Below are 24965 nucleotides of genomic sequence, written 5' to 3'. Positions count from 1 at the left end.
ACGGGGGTAGCATTCCACCCTTCTAGAGGGACACGACATGTATGTAACTGTGAACCCCGGTTAAAGTTAACTCGAGTCTTGGCATCACAAAATGGATGCTGCCACCACAGACACAAGTCTGACCTCCTGCTGCTGGGAGTCCTTACAGCGAGGGCGGCTTGGACAAAGGGTTTCCTGCCTTGGGAGGTGCTAGCACCACCAAAGACAGGACTTTGTGTATTGGGTAGGATAGGCTTGAAAGGAATGAGACATGCCTGGGGCACACAAGGTGCCCTGTGCATACACCGGTTCAAACCAGTTGCTGGGGCACTCCAGCCCCAGCTCTGGCGGGAAGCCGGACAAAGGATAGGGGGTGTAACCACCCCCCTTCCTTGTCCCACCCAGGGGAGGGACCTAGTCAGTAGTGCAGCCCCCTTTAGCAGGATAAAGGTAGGCGCTGGTCCCATTCCAAATTAGATTAATCCTGAACTGCTCTACAAGAAGAAACTCTGGACTTCGACGGTCTGCTCCCCAGAAGACTGAAGAAATCTCCCTTGTGGGCAAGGAGTGTCCACCCTGCATCTGCAGGCACCATCAAGCGTCCAGCGGCTTCACTTTGTCGTCTTCCCTCGAGGATCCAGACTTCAGAGCCCGACGAGACCCGGATTCCCAGACCTCTCCGACCTCAACTCACATCTGCAGCAAAGCTGAGACCCGTGGGTGCGACGAGACACGTGGGACCGGCCATCTTGAACGAACCTGCACTTCGCTTCCAGCACGACTCCCGAGGTAAACTCGACCAAGTGCTTTGGGGACTGAGAAGCCCCAGCCCCGAGCAGCCCCTGCACCGAAGATCAGCCCTCCAGCATCCACGAGATCTGTGTGGGGCCCTTCTGCTTGTTTGCTGCTCGGCGCGTTGTCTGGTCACTTGCCGACTGGCTAGTGGCCTCCTAGACGACGAACCTTTGAATCTTTGCTGCTGGTCTGGTTGCTCCAGACTGGCCCTTGCTCCATTCCAAAAGAGGGGCACCCCGGACTCTCCTAGTCCGCACCAGACGCTTTCTCCATTCACCACGTGGGTTGCCTTTGCCAAGGCCTGTTGACGCCGATTCCGGATCCAACACCGCCGACAGCGAGAGCCTGCGTGGGACAGCTCGTGCCTCTATCCTGGTTGTCGAAGACACCTCCTGGTCCACGTGGCTGCAGAGTCAAGCGTCCACTCTTCACCTGATCGCGATGTCGACATCTGGTTCCTTCCTGGTTCCACTCCAGTCACAGGCTAGTGACTGAACATTGTCCCCTCTGCTTTCAGGTCTTCTTCTTCACCGATCCACCCTTGGATCGCACCGGACATCTTCCTCCTGGTCGCCTGCAGCATCTTTTCTTTCAGGCTCCATAGACTTCAACGCGAGAACCCGACGCACTTTGACACCTGTGCACCCGCAGTCCGTGGGTGAGGTAACAAGAGCATTTCGGTGCTCAAGGGTAGTTTAACTGTCCTAGTGTCCAGTTCCACAGTCGTTTTAGTCCTAACTAGTCAGGATTGTCCGTACTCTACTTTAACTTGAACTGTACTGTCCATAGACGTTGTTACGCATCTCGCGTGTGAGTTCACACTCTGCACACGCGTTCCGTGGGCCTCCTATCACTTACCTAGAGTTAGTGTAGCGTGGTCCCATCGATCCTACAGCCTCTGGACAGCTCCATTCTTCCTATCGACTCTCACATTCCACTTACTTAGTATATGGTTTGTCGTGCCCCTAGGGCACCATTGTAATTTTGTGCAACTTGTCGTATTTTTCGTAAGAGATTGTCATGTGCATAGCCCTCTGACCTCATAAAGAGTTCAGAGGTGTTGTTATTAATAAATATACTGTTTATTGTCATAACAACCTGTGTGGTGTCCTTTCATCTGGTATTCAAGGGGTTATATTGTGGTAAAACAGCAGGCTTCACATGCCAAAAGAGTTTAGCCTAAGACTGCTTTGTCCACGCTACCATTAGGATAGCTGGTCTATAAGGTTGACTTACAACCAATCACCATAAGGGTTGTTTGGACTGATACAAGGTGGTCACTAGAACTAGTGAACATCATATATCAGGCCAACTTCTCACAGTCGGCTTGCCTAATGTTTTGAATTATAGCTTTTGTAGACAACATGTACTTGTCGATGTCGTGATCATTGCTGTATTTGTGACTGGTGCTGTTTTATTTTCAATAAAAACAACTGTTAAAATACAACAACAAAAATGTTTTTATCTTTCGCAATTAGGCTTTTGCTATGCTCTTGGTTATTAAAGAAGCGTGATGGTTTTTTAGATTGTATGGCTTTTTTTAAAACATATTTAACCTTTATTTAAGTATAGTTTTGGGAAGCTTTTTTGGTCACCTCACGTCCAAGGAGTTGGTGTCACATTTTAGTCCCAGGCAGAACACCTCCATTTTACATGCTCACGATTAAACTCGACCTCTTTTCCTGAATTTTGACATGTGACACACTTTCGCTTGCGTGCTTATATGGATAATGTTCTATGAAATAACATTGCTTACATTTGCGCAACTTTGTAGGCATACTATCAGAACACTGAACATTCTGTACAGAAGCTAAAGTTCACTGCGCAAAGTGTTATTATTGTCCACTCTACAACAGCTTTGTCAGGGTAGAATCAATAATGGCAGCCAGACTGGGACTTTGGCATAGCAACATGGATGATGTTTATTATATAAACAACATCACGCCGTTGTTTATTTAGAGGAGCATTTTGTTGGCACTGTGAGGTCACCCCATGCTGGAATTCCAGCCTAGCTGATTCCTGTTTACCTCTGCAAGGGATGATGCCCAGCTCTCCACCAAGGAGAGGCTCCCTGATGAAACATACGTGCAGTTAACGGGGAAGTTCGATCACTGTACATGGATTTGGCAGATTCACCCACCTTAGGCACACTAGCTTAGGAAGGGCTAGGTAGTAGTACATAATATTATAGTACTTACATGCAAGCGTATATTTTCTGTAACAGCAAAATGGTTGAACTCTTTATCGTCTTCACCAAACCCATAATGCTGATCACTCTGTTCTGTTTCTTTCTGTTGATTATTGCAGTTGCACATATGTTACACAAAAATCACAATGCTTCAATAAATATTGAAATGCCATGTCGTGTATCTCTTTGGGTATGCATGAGTTACCAGACTAAAGGTTTCTAGATCTGTTACCTCGATTTCCTTGGGGAGTTAGTATGTCATTTTATGAGGTTGCATAATCCATTTCTTACCTTGCCAGGTTAGGGGTACAGATCGTGCACTGTGAGCTAGCAGAACTTAAGGCCAACATATCTCGATGTTGTGCGTAGAATCAGTCTAGCACAGTTTTGGCGTGTATGTTGTCCAACAAACGCCTAGTTTTTGATGAAAAAGTTTAAGCCGTATAACACGGTGTTTTCACTAATTTAGGATGGTTCATTCAGTGATATCCCAATGGGAAGAAATCTCCATTTTTCATAGTGGTACCAATAGATGGAAACAAGGCACCAATATCCAGTGTGGTTTTAAAGTACAATACTGAAGCATGCTGGTGAAATTTAAGAAAGCACTTGAACATTTGAAAGATATTTAATGGTAGAGACGTTTTGTTGTTGAGTTTTATATAATGGTTTAAATTTACATTTTATTTTTGTTGGGGGAACAGTATGTGGAAATGACAAGCATCTAAAATCTAAGCCTATGAAATGTGAACTGAAATCCCATGTGTCCAATGACTCTGTAGCTCCAGCAGCCAAAGAAGCCGAAAATACTGAAGACAAAGAAGACATAGCTCAGAGCAAGCCAGGTAAGACGAATCTTGTTTCAGAAGGTTAAGAGAGCCCAATGTGGAGTCAAACCACAGCTAAGGATGTCCTGGGTAGCTTTAATGAATTAAAAGAATCAAGAATAGCATACATTTTTCTTTAAATGTATTTACTATTTCTACGCAGCAATAATAGCATATTGCCTAAACAAAAAATTGACATCACAGCTTAGTAGAACACCTTACAGCTGGAAGTAAATGGCTATTACCTCCTACAGTAAATAATGCCCATTCCAGAAGGAAGGTATGCGATTCACAAGTAAAATCTGCTCTTCTTGTGGTAGAATTACTGAAGGTCACTACAGCTTTCCAGCAATAAATACATTACTTCAGGTTACAAGTGGTTTTCCCTTGACAGAATGTGCTACCAGTGTAATGCCTCCTCACACTGTGCTTCCCTGTGCTTGTTGTGAACTGCAGGTATTCAGTCAAAGGAACATTTACTCTTCGTGGTGTTGTGATACTCTCAAACACTAAAAAATAAATGCACCAAGCAGTAATGGCTCCCATCTGTGGGAGCCAGACATCCTCTTTAATGATCAATTGACTCAATTCAGGATGATTTGCGTCCCAAAAACTGGAGATAGGACCCCAGGGGTATTTCCGAAAAAAAGAACAGAATGGCCTAACACACCCCTGGGCGTTGTGCTTCTTCATTGGCCATCCCCCGCTCGCAAGAGAATGCTCTAGTGGCAGGCGGTCTCGTTGTGGATAGAGGGGCTATTTATAGATGATCGGAGGAATGGGGGATCCAGGCAACTAAAAACCCCATGCACCTACCCATGCTCAAAATCTTTCTTTTATTTGATGGGTGGTGTAGTGGTGATTAAAAAAGGATGTCCGGCACTACAGGCTCCATTACGCTGCTCATGTCCTATCTAGGTCGACATGTTTCAGCCATGACGCTGCCAAAGCAACTTCAGTATGTGCAAAGTTACTGCATAAAGGAAGACAGGATCTGAAATCTGTCGGAAGCAAAGGGAGTTGGATACAGTCATGCTTCCTCTCCAGACACCAGAGGCCATCCTCACCATGTTGTGTCACATCAGGATAGTCAGGTGAAAACCCCAATACTTTAAGCAATTTACCATATTCACCTGCCGACGCGTTTCGAAGCCTTTTGCCTCCTCTTCATGGGCGTGCATCAAGGAAAACTACTTGTAAACACACGCCCACTGGGGGCGAGCATGCAATTAATAAACGCCGGAAATGGCTAAATGCGAGCCTCAGTGTGATTTCCCAAGCACGCCCATGAAGAGGAGGCAAAAGGCTTCGAAACGCGTCGGCACGATAAACTGGTTGGAGCAAACGGGAAGGACGCATTGATGCTGGAGGGCAGAGCGCAGTCGAGTGTTCTCCCGTTGCTTTGGGCATTTTGTGGAAAGATATATATATATATATATATATATATATATATATATATATATATATATACATACATACATACATACATACATACATACATACATACATACATACATACATACATATATATATATATACATACATATATATATATATATAATAAATAACTATGCAGCCCCAGGGGTGTGGAATTTAATAAAATATCTATTTGTCCATGGGGCAGGTTGCTTCATAAATCTACTTGTCCTGTAACAAAATCCACTTATCCCTTTTGTTCAATGTAATGAGGCGACAAATTATGAAAGCAATCTTATTATATAAGTGCTCTGAAATAGCCTCTCTGAATATGCCAGGACTCAGACCAAAGTAGGGTTTGAATACTAGCAGTTCTCTTATGTTACCACGTTTCTTCAAATCTACATACTGGGGGCTGAAGGTAATAGTAAGCAACATTTCCAGGGTTGGAATGCCCTTTTGAGTCTGTGCAAACCTTCTATCATGAATGTTTTAAGGGTTTTCACTAACTCTTCTCTAAACTTAGAGTACCATCCTGAGAAAGGTTGGAAATGTACTCCTGACAATGGCAGACATAAAACTTCTTCCAGGGTTGGGAAAAAAGTGGTCGGAGGAAAGCGAACTTGCAAACCTTCAAATTTTCGCATGAGCAAATGTACACCTGCAGATTTGATCATGCTCAAATGCAGTTTGCAAATATTTTCTAGGAGTATTATTTCTTGGCCTACTTCTGTATAGTATTGTGAATTCATGAAAGCCTTATATCTGCACTTAATGCAAGGACATGGGTGCCCTTTTGAGACTTTATTTAATAATTGGGCCCCTAAGTAGGTCTGGCGTTATCCATGACCTTTTGTGTTTATTAAAATTCTGCCTCTTTCTCTCTCTCTTTCTGTCGGCTAGCTTCACTGTGAGTGTCCGCATTCTGTACTTTCACAAGAAGCACATCGACACACAGGTGTTTTGTTCAGTGACAAACTACTAAGGCAATTTATGCTTTTTGAGACCAAATCAATCTTTGCTTTTGCCAGTGTTTGTTATAATGGTAAGAGCTCAGCAGCTCCCACACCAATAAGGTATTACAAAAACCATGCCAAAACAAGTCACGCATTCACAAAACAAAAATACTGACTAACAATTTCAGACCTACTGGCTTTACCAATGCTTGTTTATTTTTATGTTTCCCATAATCTTATTAAAACTGGTCACACTGATTTTCCATTATGAATATTTTGGGAAAATACTAGCATACAGCAACACATTTTACTAAATGATGCTGCAAATAATTTTTACCTAAAATTTGACAGTAGTTTGCAAAATGTTTTTGCATTATTTTGTGAACATTTTATTTTGAAAGCAAAGAATCATCAAACTTGCTTTCAAGCTTCTGCAAATATTTGCATCTAATTAGAGAGCATTCTGGGAGCAGTATACATAGCCTGATATTGCTAAACATTGAAAAAGTGTGTGCACATATTTTTTACTGGAACCAATGTCAGTAGTGCAGTCTGAGCTTACACCATTTACTTAGAGTTCTCACCCTAATAATAAAGGCGTTGCATTAATGAACTATAAATACAAGTTTGAAAAGCATTAACACATGGACACAAATGTTACCTTAACTGCAGGCAATGCCTTTCCTTGATCCATACTGTGGTACGTAAACTGGCAGCTAAAGGGTTTCTGCTATAGGGGGTTGGGCCTACTTGTCCCAAGGACAAAATGCATATGATAACTTGTTGTCCTTGACCCCAAACAGTATGTCCCGGGCGTCGGGCTATAGGAATTCCCCATCCCTGATGCAGCCATATAAAAACCCAACTAAAACAGGGGCAAACAGCCAGAAAATAACTTAGCCATACTTGTATAGTAACACATTACTTAAGAAAACTTGTCCTAGAGACCATACACCCAAAGGGCTTCATACAAGAATTTCTTTATTTTCCAGAACAAGGAAAAAACACAAGTTTTTGAAGGCAGTTTGGCCCATAGGCTGCATAGAAATTACTGTCCTGGGACAGAAAAGAAAACTGGCACCTCGCCTTTAAGACTTCCAAAAATCTAGGAACTTTGCCTTTAAGAACCTCAGAGAGCCCTATGCTCCCAGCATGCACCACAGGTGACAGTTAGGTCAGTTCTTTTTTCCGGCTCCCTCTGTGAGGATCCTGGAGCTTGAGCTCGACAGTTTTTTGACTTTTTAGTCAGAAATTGTTAATTTTCTTGCTGTTTAGCATTTATCCTGTGCTGGAAGAAGATATTTTAAATTTCTGTTTAGCTAACCCAGAAAGGAAACAGGTCTTTCTCTTCCAGGGGATACTCATCAAAGTCATAAGCAGTGAATTATCCCCGCCCATGTGCGGAACCCCGGAGCTTATAACAATATATATATATATATATATAATAATTAACTATGCAGCCCTATAAAAACCCAACTAAAACAGGGGCAAACAGCCAGAAAATAACTTAGCCATACTTGTATAGTCAATCAATCAATCAATCAGAGCATTTATATAGCGCACTACTCACCCGGAGGGTCTCAAGGCGCTGGGGGGAGGGGGTCCGCTACTGCTCGAACAGCCAGGTCTTGAGCTGCTTCCTGAAGGCGAGGTGGTCCTGGGTCAGGCGGAGGTGGGTCGGAAGGGAGTTCCAAGTCTTGGCGGCCAGGTAGGAGAAGGACCTTCCTCCTGTGGTGGCTCTTCGGATGCGGGGGACGGCGGCGAGGGCGTGGCTGGTCGATCGAAGCTGGCGTTTGGGAGCGTAGAAGTTGAGGCGGCTGTTGAGGTATCCTGGTCCTTGGTTGTGTAGGGCTTTGTGTGCGTGGGTGAGGAGCCGGAAGGTGATTCTCTTGTTGACCGGGAGCCAGTGCAGGTCTCTCAGGTGTCCGGAGATGTGGCTGCAGCGGGGGATGTCCAGGATGAGTCGTGCTGAGGTGTTCTGGATCCGCTGGAGTCTCTTCTGGAGTTTGGCGGTGGTTCCGGCGTAGAGGGAGTTGCCGTAGTCCAAACGGCTGGTGACGAGGGCCTGGGTGACCGTCTTCCTGGTCTCGGTGGGGATCCATCGGAAGATCTTACGTAGCATGCGCAGGATGTTGAAGCACGACGAGGAGACGGCGTTGACTTGTCTGGTCATGGAGAGGGAGGAGTCCAGGATGAAGCCCAGGTTGCGTGCGTGGTCTGTTGGTTTGGGTGCGCTGCCCAGGGCGGGGGGCCACCAGGAGTCGTCCCAGGCGGAGGGTGAGGATCCCAGGATGAGGACTTCCGTCTTGTCCGAGTTCAGTTTCAGGCGGCTGTTCGACATCCATTTGGCTACGTCTGTCATCCCTTCGTGTAGGTTGGCTCTGGCGGTGGCGGGGTCGTTAGTGAGGGAGAGGATCAGCTGGGTGTCGTCGGCGTAGGAGATGATGTTCAGGTTGTGCTGGCGTGCGATGGCTGCGAGGGGGCTCATGTAGACGTTGAAGAGTGTTGGGCTGAGCGAGGAGCCTTGAGGAACGCCGCAGATGACTTCGGTGGCCTCCGATCTGAACGGGGGGAGGCGGACTCTCTGTTTCCTTCCGGCGAGGAAGGAGGTGATCCACTACAGTGTTGAAGGCCGCGGAGAGGTCCAGGAGGATGAGGGCCGCTGTTTCTCCGTTGTCGAGCAGGGCTCGGATGTCATCGGTAGCTGTGATCAGGGCGGTCTCGGTGCTGTGGTTGGCCCGGAAGCCAGACTGCGAGAGGTCGAGGGAACCGTTCGTCTCGAGGAAGGCGGCCAGTTGCTTGTTGACGGTCTTCTCGATGACTTTGGCCGGAAACGGGAGCAGCGAGATGGGGCGGTAGTTCTTGAGGTCGGTTGGGTCTGCTGATGGTTTCTTGAGTAGAGCGCTGAGTTCAGCGTGCTTCCAGCTCTCCGGGAAGGTGGCGATGTCGAAGGAGGTGTTGATGATGTCCCGCAGGTGGGGTGCGATGACAGCGTCGGCCTTGTTGAAGACGTGGTGAGGGCAGGGGTCTGTCGGAGATCCGGAGTGGATGGAGTTCATTGTGCGGATGGTGTCTTCGGTGCTGATCGGGGTCCAGGCGCGGAGGGTGGTGGTGGGGGGCGGTGGTTCGGTCGTGGCGTGCGTCGGTTGAGTGCTGAAGCTGTTGTGTATGTCCGCGATCTTGTTGTGGAAGTAGGAGGCGAGGGAGTTGCAGAGGTCTTGCGAAGGGGTGATGTCGTTGTTTCCGGCGTTGGGGTTGGAGAGCTCTTTCACGATGTTGAAGAGTTCCTTGCTGTTGTGTGCGTTGTTGTCCAGTCGTTCCTTGAATGCGGTTTTCTTGGTGGCGTGGATCAGCTGGTGGTGTTTTCGGGTGGCGAGCTTGAGGGCAGTCATGTTGTCCGGTGTTGGGTCTCTGCGCCAGGTTTTCTCGAGTGCTCTGCAGTTCTTCTTAGAGCTCTTGAGTTCGTCGTTAAACCATGGGGCTTTCTTGCTGCCGGGTCTGCTCGGCGGGGTCTTCAGCGGGGCGAGGTCGTCTGCGCAGTCGCTGATCCATTTCGTGAGGTTGGTGGCTGCTTGGCTGGGGTTTGTTGTGCTGGTGGGAGGGTTCTTGCTCAGGGAAGTAGCGAGCTGGTCTGCAGTGATCTTGTTCCAGCTTCTGCGGGGAGCCTGTTGCTGGTGATGGTGGAGCGTGGTCCTTCTGAAGCTGAAGTGGACGCAGCTGTGGTCCGTCCAGTGGAGTCCCGCGGCGTGGCTGAAGGCGATGTCCTTGCTGGAAGAGAAGATGGGGTCGAGTGTGTGTCCGGCGTAGTGGGTGGGGGTGGTCACCAGTTGCTTGAGTCCGAGGTTGGCGAGGTTGTCCAGCAGGGTGGTGGTGTTGCGGTCGTTGTTGTTCTCCAGGTGGAAGTTGAGGTCCCCGAGGAGGATGTAGTCAGCGGAGGGGAGGGCGTGTGGGCTGATGAAGTCGGCGATGTCCTCGCTGAATTGTGTGCGTGGTCCCGGGGGTCTGTAGATGAGGGTGCCTCTGAGGGTGGTCTTGGGGTTGACGTGGATCTGGAAGTGCAGGTGTTCGGCGGGTGCGAGGGTGTCGTCGGTGTTGGTCGTGATGCGGATGGTGTTCCTGTGGATGATGGCGATGCCTCCTCCTGTCTGGTTGGCGCGGTCTCTCCGGGTGATCTTGTAGCCCTCTGGGATGGCGATGGCGATGTCGGGCGCTGAGGAGGCGTTCATCCAGGTTTCCGTGAGGAAGGCGACGTCTGGGTCTGTGGTGTCGAGCAGGTTCCAGAGCTCAACGGCGTGTCTGTGGACGAAGCGGGTGTTGAGCAGGATGCACTTCAGGTGGGTGCTGCTGGAGTTCGGCTTGGTGGGTGCTGGTTGGGCGTGGGTCCGGTTGCAGGTGAACTTGCAGGAGTGGCAGCTGAAGGGTCCGTGGGTGCGTCTCGGTGTGGCTCGGTAGCAGCCCGGGGTTCGGCCGGTGTTGAGTGCGTTGAGTTCGGTGGCGTCGTAGGTCCGTCGGGTCGGCTTCCGGCGGTGGGGGCCAGGGGTCCTGGCACTGGGCGCGGTCCAGGCGCGGACGGGCGCTGACGGGCTTACCTTTGGCGCACCTTCGGCGCTCAATCGGTGCTCCCGCTGCGCGGTCGCTCTGGGGGCGTCATAAGAAGGGAGCCGGGAGGGAGGGTCCGCTGGGAGGCGGGGAGCGCGTGGGCCAATCGGCAAGCGGGGGGCGGGGTCGTGGCAGGAACGGCGGGAAAAAACGGCGGGCTTGGTGGGCGGCCCTGCGGCGGCTGGGGCGCCGGATCGGCGTCTGGCAGGCAGCAGGTAGAGGTAGGCAGGCAGAGCAGGCTGGGAGCGTGGGGCGACCAGGCCGTGGAGGGCGCAGTGGTAACACATTACTTAAGAAAACTTGTCCTAGAGACCATACACCCAAATGGCTTCATACAAGAATTTCTTTATTTTCCAGAACAAGGAAAAAAACACAAGTTTTTGAAGGCAGTTTGGCCCATAGGCTGCATAGGAATTACTGTCCTGGGACAGAAAAGAAAACTGGCACCTCGCCTTTAAGACTGCCAAGAATCTAGGTACTTTGCCTTTAAGAACCTCAGAGAGCCCTATGCTCCCAGCATGCACCACAGGTGACAGTTAGGTCAGTTCTTTTTTCCGGCTCCTTCTGTGAGGATCCTGGAGCTTGAGCTCGACAGTTTTTTGACTTTTTAGTCAGAAATTGGTAATTTTCCTGCTGTTTAGCATTTCTCCTGTGCTGGATGAAGATTTTTCTTCTTTTTCTGACAGAAACTTGTCATCTTTTTCTGTCAAAATGCCAGCTTTCTTCAGAAATTGTCCATCTTGTGGAAAAAAGATGGCTAGATCAGATCCACACTCTGTGTGTATCGCCTGTCTTCCTTCTTCTCATAAGGTAGACTCTTGTTATCATTGCCAGAAGTTTTCTTCAAGAACGCTCCGTGATAGAGAGAGGATTCGGCTTCAGGCGGTGATGGAGAGAGGAAAAACACGTCCAGAAAGTGGCCTTGGGGATCAAGAGCCCTCCTCTCATCAAAAACATTGACACCTTCTGCAGTCTGCCTCTACTATGTCGAGAAAAAGGAAGATTCCAGCTTTTTCGGTGTCGCAGCCGCCGTAGAAGAAAAGGCCTGAACAGTCTCTGACGTCGAGACGGCGTAAGTCTCCGTCGTCTAAAAAGGCCTCGACGTCGAAGCGTCTTGCTTCGGAACCGAGGTATGGCCAAGATGTGGGTTTATCGACGTCGAAACATGTATCATCGTCTAGAGCCCCATCGACGTCGAGACGCTCTCCGTCACCTCATCGTAGGTCAACGTCAAGAAGCTTGCCGACATCAAAGAGACACGAAGACCTGTCGACGTCGAGAGTAAGACACCATTCGACGTCGAGATCATCACGACGTCGACGGCGTTCGACGTCGATGTCTCCTCGACGGCGTTCGAGGTCAAGATCTCCGCGACATCATGCCAGATAGGGGTCGAGGTCTCCTGTGAAGACGACGAAATCTGCACAGCCCTTGACTCCTACAGGGCATCATCGTGGTTCGACGTCAAGGGAGGGACAGTTGTCGACGCCGAGGCCATCGGCGTCGAGGGACAAAGAACATGCTGGGGCCTCGGAGGAGGTTGCCAGTGCATCTCGTTCTCCCTCCAGATCTTATTCACCTGAACTTAATATTGTGCAGATTTCACCGGAGGGCTCTCCGGAAGTTGGTGAAGAACCTCGGCGGAACAAGGCTAAGTCCATCAGCAGTGTTGGTTCGGACTACTCCCGTACCTACTCTCCTTCCCGCCTCTCAAAGTCTCCAGTTCGAACGCCTCGGAGATCTCCAAGAAGATCGAGGACACCCACTGTGGTATCTTCAAGAAGAAGAACTCCACCAAGATCACGCTCTCCACGATCCCGTTGGAGGCATTCAAGGGACAGATCTAGATCCTTGCATTCTTCTTCAAGGAGGAGTCCTCGAAGACCTCGCACTTGGTCTACTTCATCTACCAAGTCCTCTAGGAGAGATTACTCTCCTACTTGTACTTCTACACCTCCATCACGGGTTTCACCTGTGGACGATCTCACTACCTTCAATGAGGTGTTATGTCGAGGAGCGAGCAAATTAAATATAGCGATGTCGGTCCCTAAGGTATCCACCACGGTGATCTTTGAAACCCTACATCACCGTTCCTCAGCAAGGCCTTTGCTTCCACTTGTTCCTGGCATTATTGATCTTGCCACTCAGACTTTTCTTACTCCTGCAACAGTGGGGTCTGTGCCTTTGCGATAGCTAAGAAGTATAAGGCTCCTGATCAGGACCCATTATTCCTTCGTTCAGATTCCATCATTGTGGCAGCGGCGAGGAAAACGCAGTCATCGATGTCTTCATCCTCCGCTCCTCCTGATAAGGACAGCAAAGTGATGGATTCCATGGGCAGAAAAATATGCAACACATCGGCCTCTTTTATGAAGGTATCCAGTGCGTCGGCTCTATTGGGAAGATACGACAGGTCCTTATGGGATTCCCTGGGTCTTTTGTTGACAAGCTTCCTAAAGAAGATCAACAAGATTTTCGAGAAATCTTGCAGGAAGGAGGTCTTGTCGCTAACCAAATGATTAGCGCTTCAGCGGATGGGGCTGATTTGGCTGCTCACGGATACGCTCATGGTATCTGTTCAAGACGGGCTGCATGGCTACGACTAACAGGCCTTAAACCAGAAGTGCAGCGAAAAATCACTAACTTGCCGTTTAATGGTTCTTCTCTCTTCGGTCCTCATGCGGATGAGGAGATGACAGAAATAAAAGCGGAATTGGACACAGTTAAGGCGGTAGGTTTCGAAAAGAAGAAAGACTTTCGCAAATGTTTTTGCCCCAATGATAAACGTCAATTCCAACAGAAAGGTCAATCGAACCAGTGGTCGTCCCAAGGTCAACAGCGGCAGCAAAGGTCTCATTTCCAACAGAGGCGTCCAGGGAGAGGAAGAGGCAACAATAGACAACAGGCCTCTACCTCAAAGCAACCAGCGAAACAATGAGCAGTTACTTCCTCTAAACGTGTTGTCCACTCCGGTAGGAGGAAGTATCGTTGGTTTTCTGGAGGAGTGGCGCAAGATAACAAACGACAAGTAGGGTCTAAATATTGTAGAAAATTGATATCTGCTACGTTTCAAGACTCCTCCTCCTTCCATCCCTCCAAGGGCTCTCGGAGCGTTATTATTATTAAATTATTATTAAAAATATTTGTAACGCGCACTATCACCATCGGTTTCTTGGCGCTCATTGACAGGTAGCGAGGACCATAAGCAGAAGGTTTAGTCATATGCGGCTTGGAACAGCAGGGTTTTTAAAAGTCTACGTAAACAATCGTACTTTGAGCAAAGACGAAGTGAGAGTGGAAGGGAATTCCAAGTGGAGGGGGCCAGAAAAGAGAAGCTCAGGCCGCCATGCTTTTTCCTTTTGAATCTAGGGATCTCAAGAAGGTTTGATGAGGCTGAGCGAAGAGTTCTGGTCGGAACATGACGGGACAGGGCCGAAGTAATAAAAGCGGGAGCTGCATCCGACAGGGCCTTGAAGGTAGTACATGCCAATTTAAACGTGCAGCGTTTGGATACAGGAAGCCAATGCAGACTGCGGAGGAGAGGGGTAACGTGCTGATGTTTAGGCTGGTGGAAAATCAGGCGGGCGGCCTGATTCTGCACCAGCTGCAATCGTTGGAGGTGATATGCGGGAATTCCTACGTATAAAATATTCGCATAATGGAGCCTGGAGGTGATGAGCGCAATAACCACTTGGGTCAGGGCTTCTTTGCTAAGATACCTGCTGATCTTGCGGATCCGCCTGAGGTGGAAGAAACAGGCAGAAGTGACCGCGTTAATATGCGGTCTCATGGATAGGTCCTCAGAGATGATCACCCCCAAGCTTTTGACTGAGCTCACGGGAGAGGGTGCAAGCCCCAGGGATGTTGGCCAAAAGGTGGAATTCCAAGGATGATTGGGACCACCTACCAGAACGAGCTCAGTTTTGGTAGGGTTCAGCTTTAAGTGGCTGTGGTGCATCCACTCCGCGATGGACAGCAGGATGGTCTGAAAATTTGCCCGGGAGGAGGGGAGGGAATCTATGGGAAAAATTAACTGAAGATCGTCCGCATAATTATAGATTGTGACAAGGGAGTTGCGGAGGGAGGCTAAAAGTGGCTGGAGATATAAATTAAAAAGGAGAGGAGATAGTGCTGAGCCCTGAGGAACACCGCAGGGAAGGGAAGTGTAAGGAGCGGCGAAGGTGGAGAGATGGACCGACTGTGAGCGCTGGTAAAGGAAAGATCTAAGCCAGTCAAGGGCCACTCCCTGAATACCGGCGTTTTGGACACGGTCGATCAAGATAGCGTGATCGACCGTGTCGAAAGCCGCCGAAAGATCTAATAGGACAAGGGCTTGCAAGATGTTTTTGTCTGCTCCTTTCCTAAGGGTGTCCATGACGGCTACTATGACCGCCTCGGTGGAATGGAGGGGTCTGAATCCCGCTTGTTGGGGGTCTAAGAAAGATGATTTCTCTATAAAAGAGCTCAGACATCGGGTGACGTAGGTCTCCAAGATCTTTCCTAGATATGGCAGAAGGGAGATCGGTCTGTAATTACTGAGGGTTGTGGGGTCAGCATTGGGTTTCTTTAATATAGGTAGAACTGCAGCTTGCTTGAAAGAAGATGGGACCACCCCAATAGCAAGGGAGTTATTAAGTAACGCTAAAGCGTGTCATCCCATACTTCTAAAGGAGGTTTGCAGTCTTAAAAAAAGCCATAGAACGTGTCCCAATTCATCAGAAGCGCCAGGGCATATACTCTCGTTACTTCCTGGTCGGGAAAAAGGGTCCCTCTTTGGAGTACAGGCTTATTCTGGATCTTCGCATCTTAAACAGATACATAAGAAAGGAAAAGTTCCGGATGCTGGCTCTACACCAGGGGCCAGATGTAGGTGTCAAAATACCGGTCGGAATCGGCCAAAAATACCGATTTTCGGCCGTTTCCGACCGGTATTTTGACATTGGTATGTAGGGGCACTGAAAACATACAGATTCGGTAATTTTACCAAATTGGTTAAAATTACCGATCGGTAAAATTACCGAATCTGTATTTTCCTATGTAGGTAGCACTACAGTGCTACAGGGCCTTTAGAATTCGTTATTTACCATGTCATACAATTGCATGGTAAATAACGAATTCTTGTGTACATGCACATCTGTGCATGTACACCTGTGCCATGTGGCACACAGACATGCCCTAAGGGCATGTATGTGTGCCACGTGGCGCACAAGCCAGTTACAGGGGTGCAACAGGGTGTCAAAGTGACACCCTGTCCCCCTTGTAAATTCGGTATTTTTACCGATTCGGTAATTACCGAATCGGTAACTGCCATTGAATCCTATGGGCTTCAAGGCCCATAGGAATCAATGACAAATACCGATTCTGTAAATACAGAATCGGTAAATACCGAATCATACCGATTCGGTATTTGTTACCGATTTCCTACCTACATTTGAATTACCGATTCATGAATACCGAATCGGTAAAATTCGGTATTTATGAATCGGTAATTCACATTTACCTACATCTAGGCCCAGATCTTTCCACATTTACATCAAGGAGACTGGATGTGCTCCATAGATTTGAAGGACGCTTATTTCCACATTCCAGTGTCCAGGAAGCATTGAAAGTTTCTCCGTTTTCAAGTGACTCGGCATCATTATCAGTTTCGAGTTCTGCCATTTGGACTCAAGTCAGCACCAAGAACGTTTTCGAAGTGCATGGCTGTGGTGGCAGCTTTTCTGCGCAAACAAGGAATTTTCATTTACCCATACCTGGACGACAGGCTTCTGAAGAGTTCAACTCCATCTCTTCTTCAGTCGCATCTGTCTGTCACTCTTCACATTCTGAACAACCTGGGTCTTCGAGTCAATTACAAGAAATCGATTCTCAACCCCACTCGGAACAGTCACTATCTGGGAGCGTCCCTGGACACCGTGGAAGGAAACGTGTGTCCTTCGGAGGAGAGGTTCATATCTATCAGCAAGAAGTCTCAAGAGCTTCTTCAGACTCTTCTCCCTACGGTCAGGCAAGTGTCCTCTCTCCTAGGGTCCATGGCCTCGTGCATCTTCATTGTCCCCAATGCACGATTGCACATGGGTCCCCTTCAGCAGGCTCTGGAGGACCAGTGGGCGCAGGCTTCAGGGAAGTGGGAGGATCGGATTGCACTTCCGCAGTCTGCCAAGGACTCTATCAGGTGGTGGACAAGGAGAGCGAATCTTCTGCAAGGGGTTCCTTTTCTCCAAGAGACTCCAACACAAACTATCGTGACAGACGCCTCACTGCAGGGCTGGTGTGCCCATATGGATCACCTCCAAATGCAAGGTGGTGGTCGGACACGGAGAAGGGTTATCATAACAACCTCCTAGAACTGAGAGCGGTCCAGCTGGCTCTCAAATCCTTCTTCCCTTCTCTGAGATCCAACTCCCTCTTGGTTCAGACAGACAACACCACGACAATGTTTTACCTGAACAAGCAGGGAGGCACCAGACCCAGAATTCTGTCCCAGGAGGCGCAAGCAATTTGGAAGTGGTTACTGGCGAGACATCTGACCATCAAGGCAGTTCACGTTCCGGATGCCCTAAATGTTCTGGCGGACTTCCTCAGCAGAGTGTTTGTAGAGGCGCACGACTGGGTGCTCAACAGCGATGTTGCTCTCGACATTTTTCAACGCTGGGGTTTTCCAGGTATAGAATTGTTCGCAGACGCAACAAACGCCAAATGCCCCGTCTACGCATCCAGGTTTCCCCAACCATGTTCGAGCGGGAATGCGCTGCTGATGGGCTGGACCCAGAACTTGCTCTATGCCTTTTCCCCACTGCCTCTCATTCCAGTGGTGATTGTAGGAGAGTGGGGTCTGCAATCCTATGGTCACCCCAGATTTTTGCTTTTTGCTTCACTGGTTTACGACTTTCCCTGGCTGTGGGCCTGCTAATCAGACCCACAACCTAGCTGTTCTCTCTCTAAATTGACAACCATGTACTTTAGGTGCATTTACCAATTGGTAATGGCCCACCTTATCAGTCCCTGTACAGTATATGTGAGAAGTTGGCCTGATGTGCAGTGCTCACTATTCTAGTGATCACTATATATCAGTCCAAACAACCCTTAATGATGATTGGTTGTAAGTCAACCTTATAGACCAGCTATCCTAGTAGCATGGATACGAGCAGTCTAAGGCTAAGACTCTAGAGGGCGTGTTAAGCCAGCTGTTTTACCATCACATTACCCCTTGAACACCCAGTGAAAGGACACCACACAAGTGTTATGAAAATAAACAGTGTATTTATTAGAATCACAACAACCCTGTACTCTTTATGAGGACAGGGTGCTAGGCACACAACAAAACTCTTACGAAAATACTTAAGTTAGCACGTTATACACAAATGCCCGAGGGGCACGAAAAACCATATATTCTAAAAGTGGAATGCGAAATTACTAGCAGGTAAGTACAGTACTAATAGGCTTTGGAATCGCTAGGACTTGACTATAGAATCGTTAGATTACTACTAGGAGGCCCAGGGGACTCGGGTGCAGAGTGTGCACTCTCACGCGGGATGCGGGACAAAGTCTATGGGAGCTAGTAAAGGCAAAGTTAGTGTTCACGGGCGAACCCGACCTGGTAGGAAGAAAACGACAGTGGATCCTGACCCTAGGATAGTGAGGCTATGCTGGGACACCGGAGTGCCGAAGTTACCTAGCCCAGGGGCTGCAGCTGCATAGGTCTGAAAAGACGTCGGGGATCTCGTTGCCGGACCAGGAGCCTGGAAGAAGGAAGTTGCTGGCAGGCGACCAGTGAAGAAAAGTTCGATGGATCCAAGCCTGGATCAAGGAAGAAGAAACCTGAAAGCAGAGGGGACCAAGTTCTTGAATCACTAGCCAGTGATTAAGTGGGCACCAGGATGGCACCGGGCGAAGTCACCTCGACTAGGTGAGTGGGCGACGCTGGCTCTGCAGATCTCACGGACCAGGAGGCGTTGTCGGCGACCAGGATGGAGAGGCGAGCTGTCCCACGATGGATGAAGCTGTCGGCGTCGAAGTTACCCAGGGTTGGGCAACAAGCCTTGGCTAATTCAAGCCCACGCGGTGGACTCAAAATGGCGTCTTGAGTGGACCAGGAGGGTCCGGGGTGCTCCTTTTTTGGAAGGGAGCAAGGGCCAGCCTGGAGCAACCAGACCAGCAGCAGAAATGTCGTCGGGCGTCGTTCAGAAGGCCACAAGCCAGCGGGCTAGTAACCAAACAACGCGGTGAGCAGCAAAAAGCAGAAGGGCCCCACGCAGATCGTGGAGATGCTGGGAGGCTGCACTTCGGTGCTGGAGCTGTTCAGGGTCGGGGCTTCTCGGACCCCAAAGCACTCACCAGGAAATTACTCGGCGGGCTTGCTGGAAAGAAGTCGTGCAGTCTTGAAGATGGCCGGTCCCTCGAGGTCTCGTCACACCCACGAATCTCAGCGTGACTGATGATGCAGGTAGAGGTCAGAGGTGCCAGGGAAGCCGGTTCTCGTCGAGCTGGGCAGTCTTGATCCGGAGGAGAGACTTGCAGCAGACCGCAGTGTTCTTAAGATGGTGCCTGCGGATGCAGGGTGACTACTCCTTAGTCACAAGGGAGAAATCTTAGGAAGAAGTCTTGAGTTCCTTTCGTGGAAAGTAGTTTCAGGATTCAAAGATGATCTGATTTGGAAGGGGGCCAGTTCCTACCTTTATCCTGTAAAAAGGGGCTGGCACGCGACTAAGTCCTGCCCTAGGGGTGGGACTAGGAGCGGGGTGGTTACACCCACTTCCTTGGCGGGCTTTTCCCCAGCACAGGGTCTGGAGTGACCCTGGAACTGGTTCCAGCCAGCCTATGCACAGTGAGCACCGGGGTGCCACGTGCAGTCACCTTCCTCTAAAGCCCTGCCTACCTACAATACACAAAACCCTGTCTGGGACGGTGCTGGCACCGCCCCTGGCAGGAAACCCTTTGTCCTTATCTCCTGCTCTGGGAGGACTCCCAGCAGCAGGAGGGCAGACTTGTGTCTCGGTGGCAGCATCCATTTTGTGGAGCTGAGGCTCTGTTTGACTTTAACCGGGGTTAGGGGTTACATACATGTCGTGTCCCTCTAGAAGGGTGGAATGCTAACCCCGTCGCCAGAATTGGCGAGGGGTTAGTATTCCAATTCGTATGACACCTTACTCGACATGTTTTGATAAAGCGATACCAGAGTTGGCATACAACCGCGAGGATTATAATGCACTTAAGGGTATATGGTATGCGATATCATGGAAACGGCTAAGGGATGGATCCCGAAAGCCGCAGACAGGCTCAGCTCATGCCAGAGCACCATCTCACACGATTCCAAGCACTCTGCCTTCAGGATTGTTAAGGCCTGCCATAGGAGTGACTGATAGGAGATCTGTGTGTCCATTTTAGGGTTAGATATAGGTATACTATATCTAAAGCAAAGGGTGAGTACACCACCTTGCCCCAGCTGTCGTGCAGCCAGTTGTGTCAGTTTAGTTAGTCAGCCCAGGGGTGGCATAATACATGCTTCAGCCCCTGGGAGACTTCTGGGTACACCTCAGCCCTGGGTACAGGGACTTGGAGAGGGCCCAGTGCCAATTCAGTACCTGAGTACAATTTGGATAGAGAGAACAGCTAGGCTGTGGGTCTGATTAGCAGGCCCACAGCCAGGGAAAGTCGTAAACCAGTGCAGCAAAAAGCAAAAATCTGGGTGATCATAGGATTGCAGACCCTACTCTCCTACATGACCCCCCCCAAACTTTGGGACAATAAACTAACCTTGACCAGGTGAGTCTTCTTGCTCTAAGTGGAAATACCTGGAGAGCCCATCAGCATTGCTGTGATCAGTACCAGGTCTATGCTCCACTGTAAAATCCATCCCCTGTAGGGAAATGGACAACCTAAGCAGTTTGGGGTTTTCACCCTTCATCTGATTTAGCCACAAGAGGGGCTTATGGTCTGTCTGAATGTTGAAGTGAGTGCCAAACAAGTAGGCCCTCAGCTTCTTCAGGGCCCAGACCACAGCAAAGGCCTCCCTCTCAATAGCTGACCAATTTTTCTCTCTGGGTGTCAACCTCCTACTAATGAAAGCAATAGGCTGATCATTACCATCAAAATTCAGTTGAGACAGAACAGCCCCCACACCCAACTCAGAAGCATCTGTTTGGACAATGAATGGCTTGGAGTAATCTGGACTCTTTAGGATAGGTGCTGTGCACATGGCCTGCTTTAGGTCATCGAATGCTTTCTGACAGCTTGCTGTCCACTGAACCTTCTTTGGCATCTTTTTGCTTGTCAGGTCATTAAGAGGGGTCACTATGGACCCATAATTTCTGACAAACTTCCTATAGTACCCAGTCAGGCCCAAGAAAGCTCGAACCTGAGTCTGGGTGATTGGAGGAGTCCAGTCCTTGATGGCCTGTATCTTACTCTCCAGTGGCTGAACCTGGCCTCCACCCACAAGGTGGCCCAGGTATACAACCTGTGTCTGCCCTATCTGGCACTTTGTGGCCTTGATAGTGAGGCCTGCCTTTTGCAGGGCCTCTAACACTTTCCTCAGGTGGACCAGGTGATCCTCCCAGGTGGAGCTAAAGACAGCAATATCGTCAAGATAAGCTGCACAGAAGTCATCCAGCCCAGTGAGGACTTGATTCACCAACCTTTGGAAGGTGGCAGGTGCATTTTTCAGTCCAAAGGGCATTACCACAAATTGATAATGCCCTCCAGGGGTAGAAAATGCTGTCTTGGGTTTGGCCTCCTCAGCTAACCTGATTTGCCAATACCCAGCTGTCAAATCAAATGTACTTAAGAAGTTGGCAGAAGCCAATTTATCTATAAGTTCATCTGCTCTTGGTATTGGGTGGGCATCAGTCTTAGTGACTGCATTGAGGCCTCTGTAGTCTACGCAAAACCTCATCTCTCTCTTACCACCCTGGGTGTGAGGCTTTGGCACTAGAACTACTGGGCTAGCCCACGGGCTATCTGAGGGCTCAATGACTCCCAGCTCCAACATTTTCTGCACTTCAGTTTTGATGCAGTCTCTAACATGATCAGGCTGCCTGTAGATTTTACTCTTGACAGGCAGACTGTCTCCAGTGTCAACATCATGGGTACACCAATCAGTTTGGCTGGGTGTCAGAGAGAACATATGTCTGTAGGATTGCAGAACTTGCCTGCAATCCTGTTGCTGATGTTCAGTGAGGCTGCCACAAAAGACAACACCATCAACTGATCCATCATCAGGATTCTGAGTGAGCAGGTCTGGGAGAGGGTCACTCTCTTCCTCCTGTCCCTCATCTGTGGCCATGAGCAAGCTCATGTCCTTCCTGTCAACATATGCCTTGAGCCTGTTAACATGGAGCACTCTGAGAGGGCTCCTGGGAGTTCCAAGGTCCACCAAGTAGGTAACCTCTCCCTTTTGCTCAATGATGGTGTGGGGCCCAGACCATTTGTCTTTCAGAGCTGCTGGGGCCACTGGCTCTAGCACCCACACCTTCTGTCCTGGCTGGTACACAGTCAGAACAGCCTTTTGGTCATGCCAAGCTTTTTGAAGTTCTTGGCTGGCCTCAAGGTTTTTGGATGCCTTTTCCATATACTCGGCCATCCTGGAGCGGAGACCAAGTACATAGTCCACTATGTTGGTTGCAGGCTTTTTGAGAGGTCTCTCCCATCCTTCCTTCACCAAACACAGGGGTCCTCTTACAGGATGCCCATACAGAAGCTCAAAAGGGCTGTAGCCAACCCCCTTCTGTGGGACCTCTCTGTAAGCAAACAAGAGGCAGGGGATCAGGACATCCCATCTTCTCCTAAGAGTATCAGGTAGTCCATGAATCATCCCTTTCAGGGTCCTGTTGAATCTCTCAACAAGCCCATTGCATTGTGGGTGGTAGGGTGTGGTGAACTTGTAGTTCACACCACACTCCTTCCACATTGCAGTCAGATATCCTGACATGAAGTTTGTACCTCTGTCAGAAACGACCTCCTTAGGGAAACCCACTCTGGAGAACACTCCAACTAGGGCTCTTGCCACTACAGGTGCTGTAGTGGTCCTAAGTGGAATAGCTTCAGGATACCTGGTGGCATGATCCACTACCACCAGTATAAACTTGTGCCCTGATGCTGTATGGGGTTCCATTGGACCAACAATGTCAATCCCCACTCTTTCAAAGGGAACCCCCACCACAGGTAGTGGTATGAGGGGGGCCTTTGTTGTGCCACCTGACTTACCACTGGCTTGGCAAGTGACACAGGAGCGACAAAACTCCTTGGTATTCTCATTCATATGGGGCCAGTGAAAGTGTGAGACAAGCCTGTCCCAAGTCTTTGTCTGACCTAAGTGACCTGCAAGGGGAATTTCATGGGCCAAGGTGAGAAGGAAACCTCTCAGAGACAAGGGGATGACCAGCCTCCTGGTTGCACCAGGCTTGGGGTCTCTTGACTCAGAGTACAGGAGTCCATCTTCCCAGTATACCCTGTGGGCACCTGTGGCATTCCCTGCAGCCTCAGCAGCAGCCTGCTGTCTGAGGGGTTCAAGGGAAGGGCAGCTCAACTGTTCCTTCCCCAGGTCTGCTCTGGAGGGTCCCCCTGAGCCCAGAAACTCAACTTGATCAAGTTCAAGCTCTTTAGGCTCAGTTTCCCTCAGCTCTTCCAGATCAGCCTCCTCAGAGACTTGATCCTCAACCTGGGGCAAGGGGGAAGGCAAAGCCTTACCCTTACTGCTCTTCTTCTTGGAGGGTGTCTGGTCCATCATTTCAGGATCCAGCACCTGTTCAGTGGGGCATTTTCTGGCCTGTGACCTAGTCACAGCAAGCACATGTGCTGGCAAGCCTAACATTTCCATGTGAGTCCTCTGCTCCACTTCTGACCATTGTGATGACTCCAAATCATTGCCCAACAAACAATCAACTGGGAGGTCTGAACTGACTACAACTTTCTTTTGTCCCTTCACTCCACCCCAGGAGAAAGCCACAATTGCCACACTATGACTAGTAGTGACATTGCTGGCATTGGTCACCAGGAAATCAGTACCTGGCATGATCTGTCCAGGGTCCACAAAGTTAGGTGTCACCATGGTGACACTGGCACAAGTGTCCCTATAGGCCTGAGCCATTTTGCCATTTATCAAAGGTGTCTGCCTGTATTTGCCCAAAGTATTGGGACTTATTTCAGGGGACATATCCATATCCCCTGTACAGACAAGGACAGCCTGAGTGAGTGTGCCAACTAAGTTGTCAGACCTCTCAGTACCCAAGGTTAACCCAACTAATGCCTTGGGAGGTACACTACCACTACTGACTGTACTAGGGGGTGCAGTTGCCTTAGGGGCTGTAGTGGCAGGAGTTTGTCCTCCTCTTTTGGTGCACTCACTAAACCAGTGAGATTTACTTTTACAGTACTGGCACCACCTTTTTGACTGGCCTTCTTGAGTCTTCTTCTTCTGGGAAGCCTGACCCCCACCCTCTTTGGTTTGTTGGGGACCTGGTGAAGACTTCTGGTCATTTTGCTCATTCTTAACATTACCCTTCTGGTCTGCTTTCTTCTGACCACCCTGGTTCTGGTTCTGGTTCTGCTTGATCCTTGTCCTGACCCATTTGTCTGCCTTCTTTCCCAATTCTTGGGGAGAGGTCAGATCTGAATCAACAAGGTGCTGGTGCAACAACTGGTTCTGACAATTGTTTAAAATTTGTTCTCTCATCATTAGATTATACAATCCTGTGTAATCTGTAACCTTGCTACCCAGCAACCAGCCCTCCAAAGCCTTAGTGGCACAATCCACAAAGTCAGACCAGTCCTGAGACTGAGTTTTCTGGGTATCTCTGAACAGCAACCTGTACTGCTCAGTGGTTAAACCAAACCCATCAACCAGTGTATTCTTCAGGACCTGGTAATTGTTAGCATCCTCTACTCTTGTAGTGAGGAGCTTATCTCTACCTTTACCATCAAAGGAGAGCCACAGTATAGCTGCCCACTGACTCTGGGGAATGCACTGCACAGTGCAGGCCCTCTCCAGAGCAGCCATCCATTTCTGGATATCATCCCCTTGCTTAAAGGGGGGCACTATTTTAGTCAGGTGTTTAGTATCTAAACCCTTCTCTCTATCTCTTGGGAGATTGCTGCCACCAGTGGGAGCTAACCCACTCATCTGCTGCTCCCTAGCAAAGGCAAGCTTCTCTTTGGCCAGGGCAAGTTCTTCCCTTTCAATCCTCAGTTCAGCTTGTCTCATTCTAG

General features: G+C 49.2%; 1 protein-coding gene across 13 annotated transcripts in view; it reads left to right on the top strand.

The window, feature by feature from the left end:
• ZCWPW1 (zinc finger CW-type and PWWP domain containing 1) overlaps positions 1-24965 on the top strand; it is a 1771049-nt gene that overhangs the window by 1617127 nt on the left and 128957 nt on the right. For 10 of the 13 annotated variants that reach the window (XM_078668568.1, XM_078668561.1, XM_078668571.1 and 7 more), the window contains one exon: positions 3667-3807. In XM_078668568.1, coding sequence (XP_078524694.1) covers positions 3667-3807 — 141 coding nt within the window. The remainder of the gene's footprint in view (positions 1-3666; positions 3808-24965) is intronic. The other 3 variants (XM_078668572.1, XM_078668570.1, XM_078668565.1) reach the window with 1 other exon arrangement.

Source organism: Lissotriton helveticus, chromosome 12, assembly GCF_964261635.1.
Source record: "Lissotriton helveticus chromosome 12, aLisHel1.1, whole genome shotgun sequence".
Lineage (NCBI taxonomy): Eukaryota > Metazoa > Chordata > Amphibia > Caudata > Salamandridae > Lissotriton > Lissotriton helveticus.
The sequence above is the reverse complement of the archived record's forward strand: the minus strand, read 5'-3'. Positions and strand labels throughout refer to the sequence as shown.